This window comes from Clarias gariepinus, chromosome 22, assembly GCF_024256425.1.
Source record: "Clarias gariepinus isolate MV-2021 ecotype Netherlands chromosome 22, CGAR_prim_01v2, whole genome shotgun sequence".
Taxonomy (NCBI): Eukaryota; Metazoa; Chordata; class Actinopteri; order Siluriformes; family Clariidae; genus Clarias; species Clarias gariepinus.
The window spans coordinates 16,372,944-16,392,082 of record NC_071121.1 but is presented as its reverse complement, the minus strand read 5'-3'; the positions used below and the strand labels follow the sequence as shown (position 1 = coordinate 16,392,082).

Here is a 19,139-nt window from a genome sequence, read left to right as displayed (position 1 = left end):
AAACACACACAAACACTCAGAGAGAAAGAGAAAATATACTGAATCCAAAAAGAACGCATTTATCCATGTAACTGTTGTATTACAGTCACTATATTTTCATTATTACATACAGAATTCTACATCTGAATGAACTAGTTGAAGCTAGATTATTGACCAGTGTGAAGTTGCACCCCAAATGATGAGAAAAAATACTATTAACAAGTCAGTTTGTGCATGCAAAATAAACATTTGTGCTCATTCAGTTTTTGAGATATGAAATATTATTTTTTTATTACACAGCACTCTCTTAGTCACCTCTTCCATATTGTCCAAATCTCTTCAAACTTTTTTTGTTCATTTGTGCTTTCAAAATAAAAATGAAGAAGTACATTTTTCTACTCAGGCCTTCATACTGTATGTACGGTACTGAGCCCCACTAAAACCTTTAGTGCCAGTAAGCAGGACCAGCAAGAAGGAAGAGCGACAGCCTTCCAAAACCACTTATGGTAGTACTTTCAGCAAGAACACACACCTGATAACGTTATGTCATCTTGAACAACACTCTGTCGCCGTATTAATTCCTTCTAAGCCATTGCAAACTGGATCGGCACAGTTTGTCTGTGTTGTGGTTTGATCCTTCATTACTGCTACAGTAGTTAATGTGAGTTCAAAGTTTTGCCAAATCCCTTTTTAATCCCTGAACAAAAGCACTACTGGGTGTGTGGAACAATGGATTCCACACCCTACTTTTTATTTTATGGTTTTGGGGATTCAACCCTGGAACAGTTAGTAAGCTGAGGCTATTGTACAGTGGAATAAGTGGAGGCATAAAGAGAAACTTACGCCTAATAACATAAAAACCTGGTAGGCATATGACTAGTAGTGGGGGGACTTTCTTTTGGTACTGCACCAATGTCATAATATTGCACAGAAATGTTCCATGAACTGTAATCTCATTGATATTAATATAAATATTAATGAACCTATTTCATTAATGAAAGTGATTTTAATAAATATTTAAATCTTGTCATATAACTGACAAATGCATTGAAATAGTGCTTCATAGTGCCATAGCGAATCATCTGATCTACACATTTTGCATCACTATTTGAGCCCAGATGAGAACCCTCCCACTGGATCACCAATGATAAGAGCACTCGTTAAAATCTAATGTTTTTCTGCTTCTTCCTATACAGACTGCAAAACGAATTAGGCCTTCAGCCAGCTATATTGAGTAGATCTAGCTTTCATTTTTGCAAATTCTAATTCAACACCAGTCTAAAGCATATTCTGTAGTATATTCAGTACTGCTGCTGTGTTGAGTTTCTGCTTTATACTCTAATCTTCACTTAGTTACAATGACAACCTTTCAGTAGTCACTGCCTAAGTGGACTGTAAGCAGCCATAACAGATCCTTAACAATGCTTGATGACAAGACTTTGTTTGGGATATTGAATGATCCCAACATAATATTGCAAATATAATTTGAAAAAAATTTTTATTATTCGCATTTATTTATATATTTTAAATCTAATAAATCGTAGTCACTGGATCCTCAGGGAACCTGCTGTTGATCCAATAACTGCTTTCTTAATGGAAGTGGTGGCTCTGGCGGGTAAGGCTCTAGGTTGTTAATCTACAGTAAGGATCCGGATTTGAGCCCATTGCCACACCCTACTGTATATTACCCACCCACTGCATGCAATGCTGTGCTCAAGTTTAAAAAAAGAAAAGAAAAAAGTTGCATCAGAAAGGGCATCCGGGGTAAAACCTAGGTCAAGTTGTCATTTTGAACGCAACCCGGCAGATACCAACAGTTCGCCAACATTCAGTGACTTCGAAAAGACCTCGCACACAAAATATTGTTATTTAAGTTACGGCAAAAAAGGTATAGTTTAAAACATAAAACAAAAATAAATGCCCGAAACTTGGAGAAAAGCTTCAGGCTCTCCGAGGCCTTTATAAAAATGCTAATGTGGAGTAAATTGAATATAACACATGTATAAGAATATTTGCATTAGTTTACACATCCTTGTCATTTGCCCTGCAGTCACTGTTGTCAGTGCTGTGTTGTAACAAGATTAATCAACACTTTCTGACCAAAAATAACTGAAAATGTATCAGTGCTATAATTCTTAACCTTAATATGTGGGATAAATACTTTAATTAACATGAATGTACCACATTCAACTTAATGGCAATTTAGGAATCGACACCATTGGTATGTAATGAATATATTTTTAACACAGAATCAAACAAGCCTTTTAGTCAAGAGTAAAATTAAAATATTTAGATGTTACTTTACCTCTGTATTAAGTAGTTCTCCATTTTTTAGCCAGCTATATGAGGGCTTGGGTTTTCCACTTGCTTTACATTCCCAAAACAGCCTTTCGTCAATGGATAAGGCACTGTCGTGCATGGTCTGCACCCACTGAGGCTTAGCTAGGCAACCAAACACAGAAACAAATTATAATGACATACTGATAAATATGCATACATATTACCTGTAAAACCCCCACATAAGGATGTAGCCACTAGCCTTGCAAATCACGCTCTTTTGGAGCCTGACACAAATGACTCAAGAGTTCCCAAGCTCCTCAGCTAGGCAACAGTTGTGAAATGTGTTTTTGTGAAATGCGTATTAAAAAAACAAAAACTAATGTTTTATACACAAGTGCCAAATACCAGCACAAACTAACCCATGCAAATGCGCATTGCGTCAAATAGCAGTTTTTAAAGTCTTACTGGGATGGCAGTGTCAGTCCCAAGGGCTTGATTATATCACATATCTGGAATCTAATGCTGTACCAGGCTGTACAATCTTCTCAGAAGGACACCAGACAATTGATCAATATTTAGTCTGTAGCTGCATCCCAGTGAATCATTGTGTGTGCATGTCTCAAGCGACAGAACACTTAATGGATTCAGTTAGGCTATCCATATTTATCTAGGCTATCCACTATATTTATAAGGAAAGATGGAACATATTTAAAAAAAATCATGTGTATTTAATATAAGATATAACATTTTATTTTAAGCCTAAAAAAGGATTGATTTTTCATGCAAAGGCACAGTATTCAAAGCCAGTCAGTATCGACTGATTTCACTACAAGTACTACAACAAGTACTACACAGCAATCACTGTTACTATTTTTATTTAAGTGATTTAATGCCAATTCTCTCCAGGCAAAACCATTATATACATTAGAGAACTTAAAGAGCAATCTTGTGCTTCATGTCTCATAGAAAAGGATGTGGACAAGAAAAGAACAACTAAATGAATTAATACAGAGAAACAAGAAGACTGGTAAAATTCACTATATATATATCACTATACTGATACATATTTTTAGCAGTTATCGTATGTAGTAAATTGTAGCATAATATTTAAGGATTAGAGAAATATTATATTGGGGAATAATGTGAAACTGAGGGGTATTTAAGAATAAAAAGGATAGTTTGAAAAGGACAGCAATTATAATAATTTAAGAGTCCGATTAAAATTAAGATTTCTTCAGCAAAGACAATGCGTTCCTTCAAATTCATTTGCATAGCATGGCTATTTTTTTTTTTTTGTTCCCTTCTATCTAGAGTTCAAGTGGAGAGCATTACTATTCTTTGGCCTGGCTTGTGAGAGCGCTGGCACACAGCACTGTCTACTCTGTCAGTATTGAACAGAAGCCCATTTCAGGGTCACGGCCTATCAGATGCACAGCTGACTTGGCATATGTTCCCTCTAACCTTCCCAATAAGTCATATAAAAACCCAAAGGGAAGTCTTAAAATAGTTGCCTGTCTGAATTCAACCACACAACTGTTGTGAATTGTAAACATGTGAACAATGACATCCTCCTGTCCCCTGGTATAGTTAATCACAATGAATGAAACTGTGAACCGTAGGGTTCCTGGCCCTGCTTCTGATAATCATCCTGGAACTAGTCCCATTTGGAAGACATTTTGGCTGCAGACTTGAGCATGCCATACATGTCTGTGACTGGGCTGCATTAATGCAGAATTTGTACTGTAATTAAGATGAATACGTAAAGGTGATTATATTTTAGATATTTTTAAAGAGCACTTGTGGGACATAGTGAAAAATATAGAGGGTATATATTTGTTTAATACAGTTCGTTTGATGCATCTTTATTTTAGAATTAAACATAAATATGCATACATGGATCAGATACCAAATTACCAAAGAATTTGGTAATCAAATGCACAATTTACAATGAGGCCATGACAACTCATGTTAAACTGCTAAAACCTTTTTTCCAATTAAATATTCTTAACCAGATTGATTGCTAAATTTTAGTCAATAATTATTACTGATACAACGGTTTTCGTTTGTCTATAAGCTATATCTGTATTGCTGCTACAGTGTGTGCTGTACAGCTGCTTTTATGGACCATGAGTGAGTCAAAAATACATTCCTGTAGTGTGAATGCTGTGAGGGTGCACTGTGCTTAACCAGTGAATCTCTTTATACAGTGCCTCTAAAAAGTATGACTTTGAGAGGTCTCACAGCTAAAATGGCAGTTCACATCAGTCCTGCTGTCATGACAACCAAAGAAAGTGTCTGTGAGGCTTTAAGATGAAGTTGTTAGAAGGAAAAAAAAGAAGAGGGTTATTCAAACATCAGCAAAACTTTGAACCTTCTTAGGAGTACAGTGCAATCCATTATTCAGAGCGTGGAAGGAAGTATGGCAAAACCCAGATGCTAACAAGACTGAGTGAAAGGCAAGATAAACAATTGTTAATTAAGTATCAAGCTTTAACGCCGAAAGAGTTGCAGAGATCACTGTCTAAAGTAGGAGAACCTGTGCAGTCCAGTAGAAATGGAAAGTTCGCTACCATCACAGTCCAACAGGGATGAAGTAAAATACAATAAATACACTCTTTGTGGACACCTGTCAATCACACTGGAAAAGATCGCCTACCCTGAACTCTTGCTACAATGTCCACTGAATTATTCATAGTCCATACTGCTTATCCTTGTGGGGATAAGCTTATCAGAAGGATACACTCACCCACTACAGGCATTTAGGTAACATCAGACTGCATGTCATCAGTTTGTAGGAGGAAACTGGAGTACCCATAAAAGCATAGGAAGAATAGGCAAGCTTCACACTAGCACATCACAAATTTCAGCATGTTGTTTCAGCAGGACAATGACCCTGTACACAAAGTGAGGACCATGAGGTCATGGATTGCGAAGAGTCATGTGGAAACACTCCACCTACTCCAACCCTACTGAACACCTCCGGGATGAACCAAAATGCAGACTGTCATTGAGCCACATCTGGCTCACCAACCTCACCAAGGCTCTTGTGGCTGAATGAGGAAATCCCTTCAGCCAGATTCCTATTCTATTATAACAGCAAAAGGTTTGGAATTTAAATTTCAACAAGCATGGGTGAGAAGGTATGCTGTCCACAAACCTTTGGCCATATAGCATATGAGCAAATTGTTGATGAGTACCTACTGTAGTACCTGTTCTGGTTATATGTAAATATATGCACCATCCAATAGCACAAAGAGCTAAAGCACAAGGCAAACACTACAAAGGAATTTTGCAGAATTGTGTGGAATGGTCGATGCACAACTGAACGAGTCAAAGCCCTGACGTGGCTGTTTAAGCAAACGAGGTCATAGAGGCAGCACTGAAAGATTAATTGTGCACATTGTGCTGATGTATTTGTGTCATTTGGAAATAATTCACCTTTGTACTGAATAAACTGCATTCACCAGTGTGACTGAAATGCTCGCACTCTTAAGCCCTGTGGAGGATATAACAATATTGATAAACCCTGACAGAGGCGTAACAAAATGTTGATCACTTTGTTGAAATATTTTCAAGTTGCAAACTGGTAAAATAAGCAATGGCATTTAAATAAACTATAGACTCCAAAAAGGCTTATGCAGGGAAAAATGCTGGAGCTCTTCAGATAATTTTTGCAGATAAAAAGCATTTTGCTGACAGACAGAGCTGTCATATTTGTGAAAAAGCACTGTACATCATGACAGGTTGTGTCATATCGCATCTCTTTATCAGAACTTGCAGATTTGCTTTATTGAAGAACACAAAGAAAGCAGTGAAATGCAGAGGAGAGCTGCGAACTCACTTTCACATTAAGCGATGACAAGCCACTAATGTCATCGTAAGTTGTTTCTTGATGGCAACTCCTGCTATTTTTAATTGAATTTTTTTACAGTTCCCAACAAAATTTGTAGTAGCCAAATGCACACTGGCTACAAATCATATGTACAAGTGTATAAACTATAGAAACATTTAATATACACTCGAGTAAATTAAATAGAAACTCCAGTACACCTACTCATATATAGTATGCAGTTATCCAATCAGCCAATTATGTGGCAGCAACCCAATGCATAAAATCATGCTGCACTGATCTGTCTCATTAAAAAGGAGTTTCAATCTGCAGGATATATCAGTGGTGACTTCTTTAAGACTGCAAGGGAAGCTCAGCTTCCCCTATAATGTCACAAAATTAATGGTCAAATTATGTACTATTGTATTAACATTTTATTGACTAAAAATGCGTTAGAAAACGTTCATCTCAAAGACGAGTTCGTTCAGAATCAGTTAGATATAGCAGGTCGGCTGACTTGATTTTCTTCTCATACATTCCCGTAACGTCACAGAGCATTTCCCCGTTGAAGCCCAGCGTCCATTGACTTCAATGCGGCTGCTTTGAATGTTTTTTTTTTCAGTGCTTTGAAACTAGACGGTCATTGGATAAACGCTGCGATTATGTCCCAAACACGGACGCTCAGCGTCTCTGGGAGTTAATGGAGCAGTGGGTGGGCCAGGACGCTGGGCTGCTGCATGATGATTGGAGGAGCTGTTTAAAGGGCGGAACCTCTTTTTTAATTGATAGCATGTCTTAAGTATACATCAGCGCTACAGAGATCCGAGTTCTGTCCCATGCGGATTTGCAGGTGAAGTGGTAAGACGAACTGCTGCACTCTGTAATGTTTGCTGGTGATATAAACCAATTTTGTTTGTACAAGTCATTCTTTAAATAATAAAAAAATATTATAGCATTCTTGACTTTTTTTGTTCCTTGTTTCAGCATTGTAAAGTTAGTTCGTTCATATAATTAAAGTAGCTCGTGGAAGGGAAAACTAGCTAGCTAGCAAGCTGTGCATAATGGCAGACGCAGACGGTGCTAATATTGTTGACCTGCTTTTGGCAAAACCAAAAGTCTTCCTTACGAGGAGAGACTTAAAATTAAATGGCCGGGCAGACCAATGCCCAAGATTGATCTGGTGCAAAAATCAGGAGCTTTTCAGCTCTCCTGGTATGACAAGGTGAACTGGCTGACTGTGTACTGTTAGCCATGCCTGTTGGGATCTGGATAACTTTGTCATGAAAAGTGCAAAGAACATAATGAATTTTATGATAAAGGCCTAATATGAGCTTCCCCTGTTTCAAAAGCTGGCAGCCGCCACTGATATCTATATATATATATATTTTTTTTTTTCCCCTGTTTTCTGCACCATTCTGTGTAACCCTTAGAGGTCATTGTGTGTGAAATCCCCAGAGGTTTATCAGATCCTGAAATACTCAAACCAGCCCTTTATGTACCAGAATCCATGCTATGATCAAAGTCATAGAAGTCATAAAAGTCACAGTTATTTTTTATTCTGATGTTTGATGTGAACATTACTGCCCATGTCACACTCTGACGAAAAACCATGAAGTTCCCACTGCGTCCAAAAAAATATCTAAGAAGGCAGCGGGAACGGGGTCAAAATGGAAAATGTGCATTTAACAAGTTTGTATTACTTTCTAGCCATGCCTGTGTTAGTTTCTTGATGTGGCTATCATGTTGTCACTAATTTCCTATCAGACACATGATCACAAGCTCACCAGGTCCAATAAGAACGAAATGAGGCTTTTACCAGGTGCCGACTACATTTGAATTGTGTAAATACTGCAACAAGTGCTGTGCTTTTCATCACAAAGTTATGGAGTGCGGAACTGAATCAAGTACAAAATTCTCTGAATGTGGTATAAACTAATAACCTCATGCATGCATGCATGCCTTAAACGTGGTAAGCACCAGTAAAACAGAACTTAATGCATGTGCGTCTTAGCACATGTCTGAACAGGTTGTTGTGAGAACCCCACTGATCTATCAACAACACCATAAGAAATCAGTCAGAATGCCATTTTACCATTCCCATGTATGGCAAACTTGTACTATGTCACTGGGGTCCATAAGGAGTGTTTTTACACTCCTTATGTCCTTACTAAGTCCTTATTATGTCCTCATCATGCTTTTTAGAACATGTCAAAAAAAAAAAAGCATGGCAGTACAACATGGCAATACTACATCTGAAATGGTTTCTACTGTGTTTCTGACAAGCTGTACAAGTTCTTACTACATTTAACCAATTGAAATAAACTATATTAACACAATGCTTTTGCAGGTGTACAGGTGTTCATAATAAATTGGATGGTGAGTGTATACTGTGCAAACTAAAACTGTGTTTAATCTGCACCTTACACTGGGTCACATCACTATTCTCAAGACATTCATGTACTTGTTGTTGTGTTCCCTTTAAAGGCAACCTATTCTAAAGCCTAGCGATGAGCACAAAGACAACAAAAAGGAAAGAAAGTAAAAAAGAAAATTTATTTTTTCCTCAGATTTGCATTCCACATTGTCTTGTACCATAATACCACACATAACAACACCACACTGTATGTAAACATACAGGTTATGTGCTTGTTGAAAAGAAGTTGGTGCATAACCTTTTAATAATTTCTACACTGATATCTAGTTAGACTCTCGGTCATCTGTCACTCAGGCATCTTAATTACAAGTTAACTCAATCAACAGCTAATGTAGTTACAGCTAAGCTAATTAACAATTACCTTAATTAACAGTTTACTTATTTTTTTAATTATTTCTGTAGTCATTTTTATATTTAGTTTTCATTTGTAAAATAGCAGGCATAGAGATACCAGCACTCGGATACTTAGGCTCACTCCCAAGTTGTTTGTGTAAGCTGAAGAAAATGATGAAACAGCGAACGAGAAAGATCAATAATACCTCCTGAAGAGGTGAATATCTTTGTGGCAGACTGTACAACGAGAACATGCAAATACCCCATGGTAGTCTGATCGTTCCTTAAATTACACTTAAGTCAGTGCTTTCACTATGGAAGCAAAATAGTCTTTTTTCTAGACTATTTTAACATGTGTGGAACCCAATTCTCTTGCATGAAAAAAATATATATTCACAAAAAAACAACTCGCATGCACAATATATATATATATATATATATATATATATATATAATATACGTTTTACAAATGCAAAACACACTTCACAGATGTACAACTCCGTCAAATTTTTTTGAATGTTTAAAATTAACAAGTGTATCATGGACTGTGAATGTGAAAATCGCCTTTCCTGTGTGAATCGCCCTGGATTTGTGTGTGTGAATTTTTGGGACTTTGCTGGCAGCCACATGCGTCACTCGTACTCTTTAGCCAATCAGATGCGACCTCAACATTCAACCAGTAACAGCTCTACAGGAGCGCAGCACTCAAGTAGCTCAGCTTTGCACACCTTTTGCACAATCTGAGTTAATTATAACAGAAATAAAGTTTTACCTACTCAAACCAAAAACAGGGTGCACGTGTAACTTATTACTTTATTTCATAATGTTTCATTAATGAACGTCGCCGAAAATAACGCAGCTAACCACTTTATCATCTTTATAAACACTGCATCATGTGTGCATCGTGTCTTTTGTGTGAATTATTGATGAGACTATTTTGCTTCCATATTTCACTGGGACTTGCTTAACGCTTTCTAAACCTTCTTGCAAGCTGAAACATTTACGTCAGAGAACATTTAGTACTGTACATGCAACTCTTACATTATGTACTTAACTTTGTGAAAAATATAAACAACCCAGTTTGTAACTCAAAAAAGGGTCTTCATTTAAATCAAATAATATTTCACAAAAGAATTCATGCCTGATCTTATGATTATGTGTTTTTGATCATGGTTGTTTTCTCAAGTGACATTTGCAAAAATGTCATTCTACTGCATGCTTTTTGTGTAGTCAGGTATATAAGTTGTATATTCTCCAGGTATGCTTGCCTGGGTTTGGTTGGTTTGTTGGACTCTGACCTTGTATAGCTGGAACATCTTCATACTACTAACATCCTCTTAAATTACGAAATAAAATGTGTTTAGTGTCAGCGATGAGAGCACTGGCATTATTAGCCATGGTTGTTTCTTGTTAAACAGCATGTACACAGAAAAATCTACAAGCACAAATCTGATGAACATGTATGCATCATTAGTTATTGATTAATAAAGGTTTGGGATTATTTAATTGGCTTGTTGTGTTCTGTGCTGAGCCGCTTTAAAAGTGGCAATTTAAAAATGGTTTCGATTTACTAGCACTTGTCAACTTGGCCTGTCGTTGCAACAGGGAAAGTATTTAGCTGTTAATTACCACTACAGTCTTGATCACCCAGGGTACTGGAATAAAACAACAATTTGCTGTCTGGCCTGAATCTGACAGTGACTTTACAAGGCTTCCATACTGTAGAGCCTATAATACTGAACAGCAGAAAAGCTTTGTTTACTCCCTGTGCTGTCTGGTTAAAGAATCTTTGTTATGGTACTATCAGTTCAAATGTGAGGTGATGGCTTACTTTACTTTTTAGATTAATAGAGTTGAAAGCCTACTGGAGTTTTAAAAATGTCAACAATCGCTTGCTCCATTATTATCCTTTAGGTGGAGAAAAGGTCTGAGCAGTGCCATCTACCATGTAAAATGCTTTTTAACAAACAATATAAATAATCCATGTGACGGTGGGCCTACAGCCAGCACCTCTTACCATCTGCCAGACCCTCGCTTGACCAAGGAAAAGAGAACATGACAAGCATTCAGGACCGTGGCCAGCTCCACTATACACGCAGGAGGGGAGGAATACCTTAACTCACCTTTGCTGGCTGTGAATTATTCTTTACCATCCTGAGTCATCAGCGCTCTATGAGTGACCACCAGACCGGTGAGTGAGATGTGCTAGGTGCATTAATCCACAGACCCAGTCTTTATCTTTTCCACAGACAACAAATGCTCTGGAGATTTTCAGAGATGGGGCAAACAGCAGAAAAGGGGACCTTGACAACGCTCGACCGCCTCCTTACCTTCCTTATCTTCGGCCTCTGCCAGCCCGGCCCATCAACTGAGCTTGACTGCCCGCTGCTATAACTGAAGGCCCAACTATCACTCCTGTTTCACCAGCTCATTCTACCCTTGCTTCATCAAGTGAATCACCTCTTCCTTTACCTTACATTTTTTATTGTATTTTTTAAAATAAAAGAGCACTTTTCCCCCTATCTGGTTGTCCCTATGTCTGTATTCTGGCTTGTCACTTTACATACATAAAAAGTCAAACTGCTAGGCTAAACAGATCATCTTTAATAAAACAGCTCCTTTAAAAGTTTAACAAACATTACTGTTAAATATTCAACAGTAAGTCAGCATTACATCACTAAGACATTCAACTGTATGTACCATTTTGCCTTACCGGGGTTCTAATCAGAGGTGTATTTAGACCTGAAATTTTTCAGATTAGATCAGATTAAAACTCTTTAAAATAGTTTTTGTCCTTTGCTATAGTTACATTCTTTTATTTGTTAGAATTTTAGATGACATGCCATGGATTTGGGCCTCTGTTTTTAAGGATGTGTGTTGGTGGGCCAAATAGCTGATAAATAAACAAACAAACAACTCATAATCTGTTTATAATAACTGATATTTGTAAAACTGTTGTATAAAAGCAATATCACATTAAAGGCTGTGATGTTATACTAAATATCAGCACTGCTATAATATCTTCTGTAGTCTCATGTCTACGAATGCAACACAGTCATGCTGATATTTAGTACTACCACAACACACCCTCCTTTGTGATATTCGTTGTGTCAGATACATTACATATTATGTGTTTTTTTTCTTGTAAAACCAAATATTTATCCTACATTACTGTAACGATATAAAAGACATTCAGCAATTGTTCCAGGAAAGCTTTTTAGTTAAGAAGTAATTTAATGAGGAGAACCTCGTTGTGAATATACTCCAATTTGTTTACAAGTAAATCTTGACTTTCCAGGCACGGCGGCTGTGGGGTGTTGGCTGTGGATCAACCAGAGGTGTGGAGGGAAGTGTCTAAAGGTTGCAAGGGCAATGGAAGTAAATGGAGGCCTTAACCGTTCTGCTGGGACTTAATTAATTTGATTATCGACAGAAAAACATGGTTCCTGTTTGCCACATTTTGAATTCCTGAATGCGCTAAAAGATGTTTCCATCAACATTTAACACCACTGACACTTGTTATTGCACACAATGCTGTGCTGCCAACACCAATTAAACAAGGTTTACTTTTTTTGTTCGCAGCCATGTAGTCATGGAAACTATAAAAGACTCATGGCAGAATAGAAAAACTCTGAATGGAAAATAATTGGAAAAACTCCAATAAAATGGCAAAACATTTTCTGCTCTAAGATAATGATGAGAATTGGGAATAACGGGAGCAATGACACAAAGTTGTCTTCATTTGGAGTCCCAAGCTCAGAATGAAAACAAAACTGAGACAAGTTCTACTGGCCAAAGCAAAAAGTTTCGCACTAAAATTTAATTTGACAAACTTGGAGCGTTGATTATGGCACACATTTGGTGTGGCATTGTTTTGACAATCTTATGCAACATTACAGCATTTATTTCTGTCTATAGTTGCATTCGTTTTGGCTGAGACTCTTGTGAGAACATGATTCCTCATGCTTCCAGATCTGTTTTTTTATAATTTAAACCTTGTCATTTTGGCAATGTTATCCTTGAAAGACCATCATAGAAGAACAAAAATGCATTGATGTGAAAACCTGGTGATTCACTACATTCGGGTAGTAATGTTATTAACACATAACATTGCTGAGCCTAGACCTGACCAACAGAAACTCATGGCCAAAATTTCTTATGGCCACACAGCTGTTAAGTCCCTATACTTTGAGTTCTCGTCCCTTTGTGTGTGTAAAAATGATCTTATTTTTACTTCATCAAGTCATCTCCGATCATGGTCAGCACTATCCGCCCAGATTTAACCCATCTGCAGTAAATTTAACAATCTTCTTATTTGTTTTCTTCTTTGCTTGATTTAGGCCAACAATTTTACCCTTCTATAACAAACTAACATCTTCCTGCATGTCTTTATGGGAAATGGGAAGCTAGTCACAGTATCAGTATCATCACTGTATCATAATCACTGCAGTAATTTTCCAATAACAGGACCTTAAGTATTTGCTTATTTATGTGTAAATCTGAATGTTTTTATTGTACTCTATATTGGTTTAGGTATATGCCTTTTAGGACCAGACCATTGGCACGTGCTGGTGCACATCTCCTGCTGTTCACTGGATGATTAGATTTTCTATTTTTATTTAATGATGTGACAGACTCCTGCCTGCGCAGAACATAGTCCTGGTAATAGTATGCTTGTTTCCCTTGATATGCAAAGCTTAGGTAGCAAATTGCCTTTACCGCTGTCTTCATTTTCTGGCCTTATTGTTGGTTTAAAAAAAAGACATCAAAAACTAATGAAGTTTTTTCTTACCACGCTTCCCTTTATTGGCATGTTATGGTCTAATACAGACTGGACCATAACAGGTGTCCAAAGAAAATCCCATTAATCAATGGTGTTTTTAATAGAACAAACACACACCACTACACTCCACTATACACACACACACACACACACACAAAACAGAAACATACCATGGAAGGAGAGTCGTCCTTTCACAGTGTTCCTTCCCATCTTGTTCTCTGCCACACACTCATAACCTCCCGCATCCTCTTGTTGAAAACTGGGAATCTCCAGAACAACATTAGAGTTCTTCATCTTCACTTTGTTGGGAAAGGGAACTCCATTAGCCCTTCTCCATGTTATTTCAGGCACTGGACTGAGAAAAGTACAAAACCGGTCAATTCTAGCATTATGGGATTGCTACTAAAACCACATTTTCTGCGGCATGCATATAGTAGAGTGTATAACTTCCTACTGAGACTGAGTTTGCTTATATAATGCTTGATGAGATTGGAGAATAACCAATCACACCTAACACAGAGTCTCACCAGATCCTCCAGGTTTCTAGGTCCTATCCATACTCATTACTGAACACAAACAGTCATTGTAATGGTGTCAGCTCGTGCCACAATCAGACTTTTGCCCGATCACATCTGATGTGGTTGAATCTCATCAGGATTAATTATATTAACCACCATTAACAAGGTAAATAGCTTCATTGATAAATACATAAAATAAATAAATAAATAAATAAATAAAAAATAATACATTGTTGTTTTGCTCTGTGTGGAAGTTGGGATAGATTAAGACTCTGGCCAAAAAAAGTTGTACTATCCAATAGATCATTCAACTGCATTTAGCTTTCATTCCAGAATAAAATGTGTTAGCCAATTCATGTGTTAAAATATCATTTGTGCTCCCAGAACCACTCTTCCACAACTTGACTCCAGCAATATGCGTATGCCATTTCTTACATGAAGTTGACGATATAGCACTACGCTTTCAGGCTTTAATAATGCAGTGGATGGTTCTTAATTCAATTCCAGCCATTTCAAATCTCCTTAATTGTTTTCTTCACTTGATGCACACCAATAGAAAAAAATTTTTTTTTGGCTGGCCAGTGTCTGTAATTCCATTTTAAGCATGTGTAAGTTAGTTTTAGATTTGAATGTAAGATCTGACTGGTTTTAGTTAAAATGGTGCTTTTTTCACAAGTAGAGACTGGCTAGAGACGAAATAATTCCATGAGCACCTTAACTAACGCCGGCAAGCAAGTATGGTTAGCTTGTTACATTAACATTAATCATCGTGGTGAGATTGACTGACCCCTACACACTGACTCAGTGGATGGATGATGTAACAAGATTACCTGCTGTGAAACATTTTCGTCTACCTCATAGGAAAACTAAGCATCTACACTAGTGTTCATTTTGTCAGCTTTTTTTTTTTTAGTCCGGGATAAATGTCCCTGTTAGTTTTTATCATATTTAGTCAATCCTATCCTATTTTTGTTTTGTCAAGTTTTGATCGACTAAGGGTCTGAACATTTTAGTTTAGTTTTAGTCAGACTAACCCAATGAAAACATAATATTTTAGCAATAAGATTATTATTAATAAACCCTACAGTCAATCTAGTCTAGCCAAAAGCAATTTTTTAAGGTTTTTCACAAATGAATTATCTTAACATTTTATAATGTATCTTTTCATCTGATGTTTTCAGCTAAGTATATTTATTTTTAACCGTCACAAAAACTGCTGCATGTCCATATATTTTTAAGTACAAAACAATGTGAGCAGTATGGACAGTGTTTGGAAACTTTATATATATACAGTATAAATTTACACACTTGGACTGGAGTAGGGATACAGTAGATCCTATGGGTCACAATTATTTGCTAACCTATTAGATTAATGATTATAACTATAAAATAAAATACTTCACAAAACAACATCGTTATGTTAACATGTGGCAACATAATTACCAAAAAGAGGCTGTAAACCTGCGTGATTTTTATGGTATGCCTTGATGTGTCTCTTCAGGTTTGTGGTATTTTTCCCAGCAATTGTATTCCCACACTGTTTCCCCCCCGATATTACTACACATCAGCTTTATTTCTCCAGTTCAATATAAAGAACAACTAAACATGAAGTGCGCACACACACACACACACACATCTATGAGACGTACACACAAACTCTCGGTGCATGGAGAGTTTGTGTGTGTGTTTGAGTAATTAGTAGTATACTGTATATGTATGTGTGACAGTTTTATATATGAGTATGCCAGTTTCATGTGTGTTTGCATGAGTGAAGTTTAATTTACAGTAAGCCCTATACAGCGCCTTATATAAATGAGTCCAAATATCGGCTCTTCTTTTTCGCCCGACTAGTACTGCTGTGATGAAGAAGAGTTAAAGAAGACTGAGCTTGTAACATCCCGCCACTACTCCTGATATGCCGCGTGCTGTGACCCGGGAAATACGGCTGCTCGTGCCATAATAAATGCACATCATATCGCATAGCGGATTGTGACAAAAATGATATGTTGAGGAAAATAAAGACAGATGTTTTATTAGTTTGTATTTTTTTTAAACCACATTTTAGCCTCGACTTTTTTTTCCGTCAACAATATTGCATGTTGATTTCGTCACTGTTGCTGTTGATTAATATCCGTGATGTCTCGTCATCGTCTCGTCTTGGAAAAAAGGTCGTCAACGAATATTTTTCGCCATTATTTTTGTTGATGAACCTAACACTAATCTACACCAGTGGTTCTCAACTTTATCACTGTCCTGCATATTTTAGTGTTTTCATTGCTCTAACACACCCACTTTAATTAAAAATACATTGTTAATTGGAAAATCAGGCTCATGAAAATATCATGAAATTAGACATGATACAGTAGGAGTTGAGAAATCATTAAAATGTGCAGGGCACTGGTCCTCCAGGACCACAGCTAAAGTAAGAACTACTGATCTACGCTAAAGCTGGCTTTATTGTTTTACACCACAAACTGATAATCGTGCCTGTGAAACAACAAATCCTTATCTAAATCCTTGTTTTCAAGCCTTATAAATGTGTATTTAGGGCATTCAGGCATCTAAAGAGTTATAAGCCTCCTTTTTAGTCAATTTTTTCCTTGTTCATGATTGCTACCCACATAGTAAACAAAGGCATAAATGTGAGGCTACACACTAATATAGGCAATGCTGTCCCACCTCTTATCATTACTCGACAGAAAGTAATGACAGTAATTCTGACATGTTACGGAAAAATTTATGGAAAAAAATACCTAATGCTATTTTTCCTAGTTCTCTAATTTCTGATCATTAACACACACCAATATTATATTACATACCATATAAATATTATAATGTTGCTAAATTAACTATTTTTGCCATGTTGGCCAGGAGTTTGCAACTTGAATGTTCGTAAGTTGGGTACTGTATACTTTGGCATATGCCATATATACATTTATTGTTGCCCGCTGTAAAAGTTCTGGTAACTACATAACTAATATCACTGTGGCAATGCAGAGTGACGAGCATCACATCATATCATTCTTCTCTGTGGCATACATTTTAAACACACTGTGGGAAGTTTTCTTTTATCTTTTGAAATATTTGATTTGCAACAGCTCATTGTCTTTGAGTATATTAATTGATCATCAACTATGTTACTTTTTTATTATGGTTAAAATTAACAGATTATTTACGATTTTAATTAAAATCATTTGTTCAAATATAATGTTAAACTGTTTATGTAAATGAAAAGTGCTCAGACAGGTGAGGCCTACCTACCATCAACTACATATGTCACCCAGTACAATACATAATCAGTAGAAAAAAAATTAATGTGCAATTAGCAAAGCTTAAATTGACAGCATTTACTAATTTAAACCAAAGTTTGTTCTATTGAAAAGAAAAATCTATGTACTTTTAGTATTTTTTTTAGGTAGAAACATACCCTAAACATACCCTATAGAATTATTAGAGCCATTACCCTTTCGATTCTTGCACCCAACAATGCAGCAAAATTACATTTACAGGAGCTGGTGCGTTTAACTTCCTAATGTTTTGCCTTTAGCAAACACCTGACGTAATCATGAAGCAGGCTCTAAAAAGATCTACAGTATACTTGCTCACTCATAGTTTTACTCACTCACTGTTTCACTGGCTAATCTTAACTGTAGTGCTGTTGCTTCACATTAATGGCCCAGTGCAACCGTAAAAATAATTAACATAATAATAATAATTTAAATAAAAATTCAAACAGCACTGGTCATTCCAGACTGGATGATTAGTCTTTAGGGTCATGTTGTGTGTATCTGCTGTACCTACATTTTTGACTGGGCTTACTAATTAATGTTCTGCTTGCAGTACCAGTAGGATGGCCTCATGTACTGTACTTTGGAGTTCATTCAGAGATAAGTCACTTAGTTTCTTAAATCCAACTTTGTTTTTATTTTTGCGTGCCTTATTTTCATTCTCTAAATGTTAACAGCAAATTTCTCCTGATTCCTGCAGAGGCTTCCCAGAGATCAAAGCAGAGAGAGGTTAAAAGTCTGGAATGGTCAACAAGAAATATTTTACACGCATGTCCAAACTCTACTGAAAAATCTCAGTGGGATTTCATTTAGAGCTCAGATGCATTTCTGTTTTTTCTATTTCTGACCCATATGTGGAAAAGACCTTTTTTTAAAGGACGTCTTCTGAGATAACATTGCGTACCTCATTCAGCTGGTCATATTATGTTTAAAGAATATATCCTTATGCCTTTTGGATCTTTTAGACATAGAATGTTTACTGGGTTGGACAGATTAATATAACTATTTCCCCCTAAATCCCCATTCTGTTTTTTGAATGTGTGTGCATTTACAGTATGAATAATAATTCATATTAGCCTACTCTGCAAATCTCTTGGTAAAATAATCAGAGCACACATTTCTGGATACTGAGACAGTCTAGTGTGTATTGTCGATTAAATCATTGTTTCAGAGTGTCGTGTAGAAGGGGGATGCCTGACCGAGGAACTGTACTTACTTCCCCAGAGCAAAACATTCCAATATTACAATGGAGCCCTTGGCAGCTGGAACCATATCAGGGAAATGAACTTCTATTTTAGGCTCATATTCACCCATCACACCTAGGAGACAGAAAAGAGAGAAGATATTTTTAGACTAAGAACAGTAGAATAAAATCTAAAGAAAGACAGCAAGAAACAATTTTTGATGTTCTTTTAAATTAACAAAGTGTGGTGCCATGCAGAGTTAACAGCTGCTTTTGCACTTTGGGGAAATATTTCAACTAACCACTGGTAAGGTTTGATTGATTTTAAAGACAATTGCGAGTGAACAAGCATGAGATTACCAAAGCATCCCTAATTAAGAAATATGATAAAATAATAGAGACCCTAAAGATCTGCACTTCCTCAAAATAGTTTAGTCTCATGCTTACTTCAGTGTTTAATCTGCGTGTCCCAGCATTCTTATAAATAACATGCTCATACTAAACATGGTCTCA

At 36.7% G+C, this 19,139-nt stretch overlaps 1 protein-coding gene across 1 annotated transcript in view; it reads right to left on the bottom strand.

Moving 5' to 3' along the window:
- The window catches only part of cntn3a.2 (contactin 3a, tandem duplicate 2), a 71,486-nt gene that overhangs the window by 38,600 nt on the left and 13,747 nt on the right, over nucleotides 1-19,139 (bottom strand). Inside the window, exons 6-8 of the mRNA XM_053482551.1 lie at nucleotides 18,660-18,762; nucleotides 13,809-13,993; nucleotides 2,285-2,421 (exon numbers count right to left, since the gene is read on the bottom strand). Coding sequence (XP_053338526.1) covers nucleotides 2,285-2,421; nucleotides 13,809-13,993; nucleotides 18,660-18,762 — 425 coding nt within the window. The remainder of the gene's footprint in view (nucleotides 1-2,284; nucleotides 2,422-13,808; nucleotides 13,994-18,659; nucleotides 18,763-19,139) is intronic.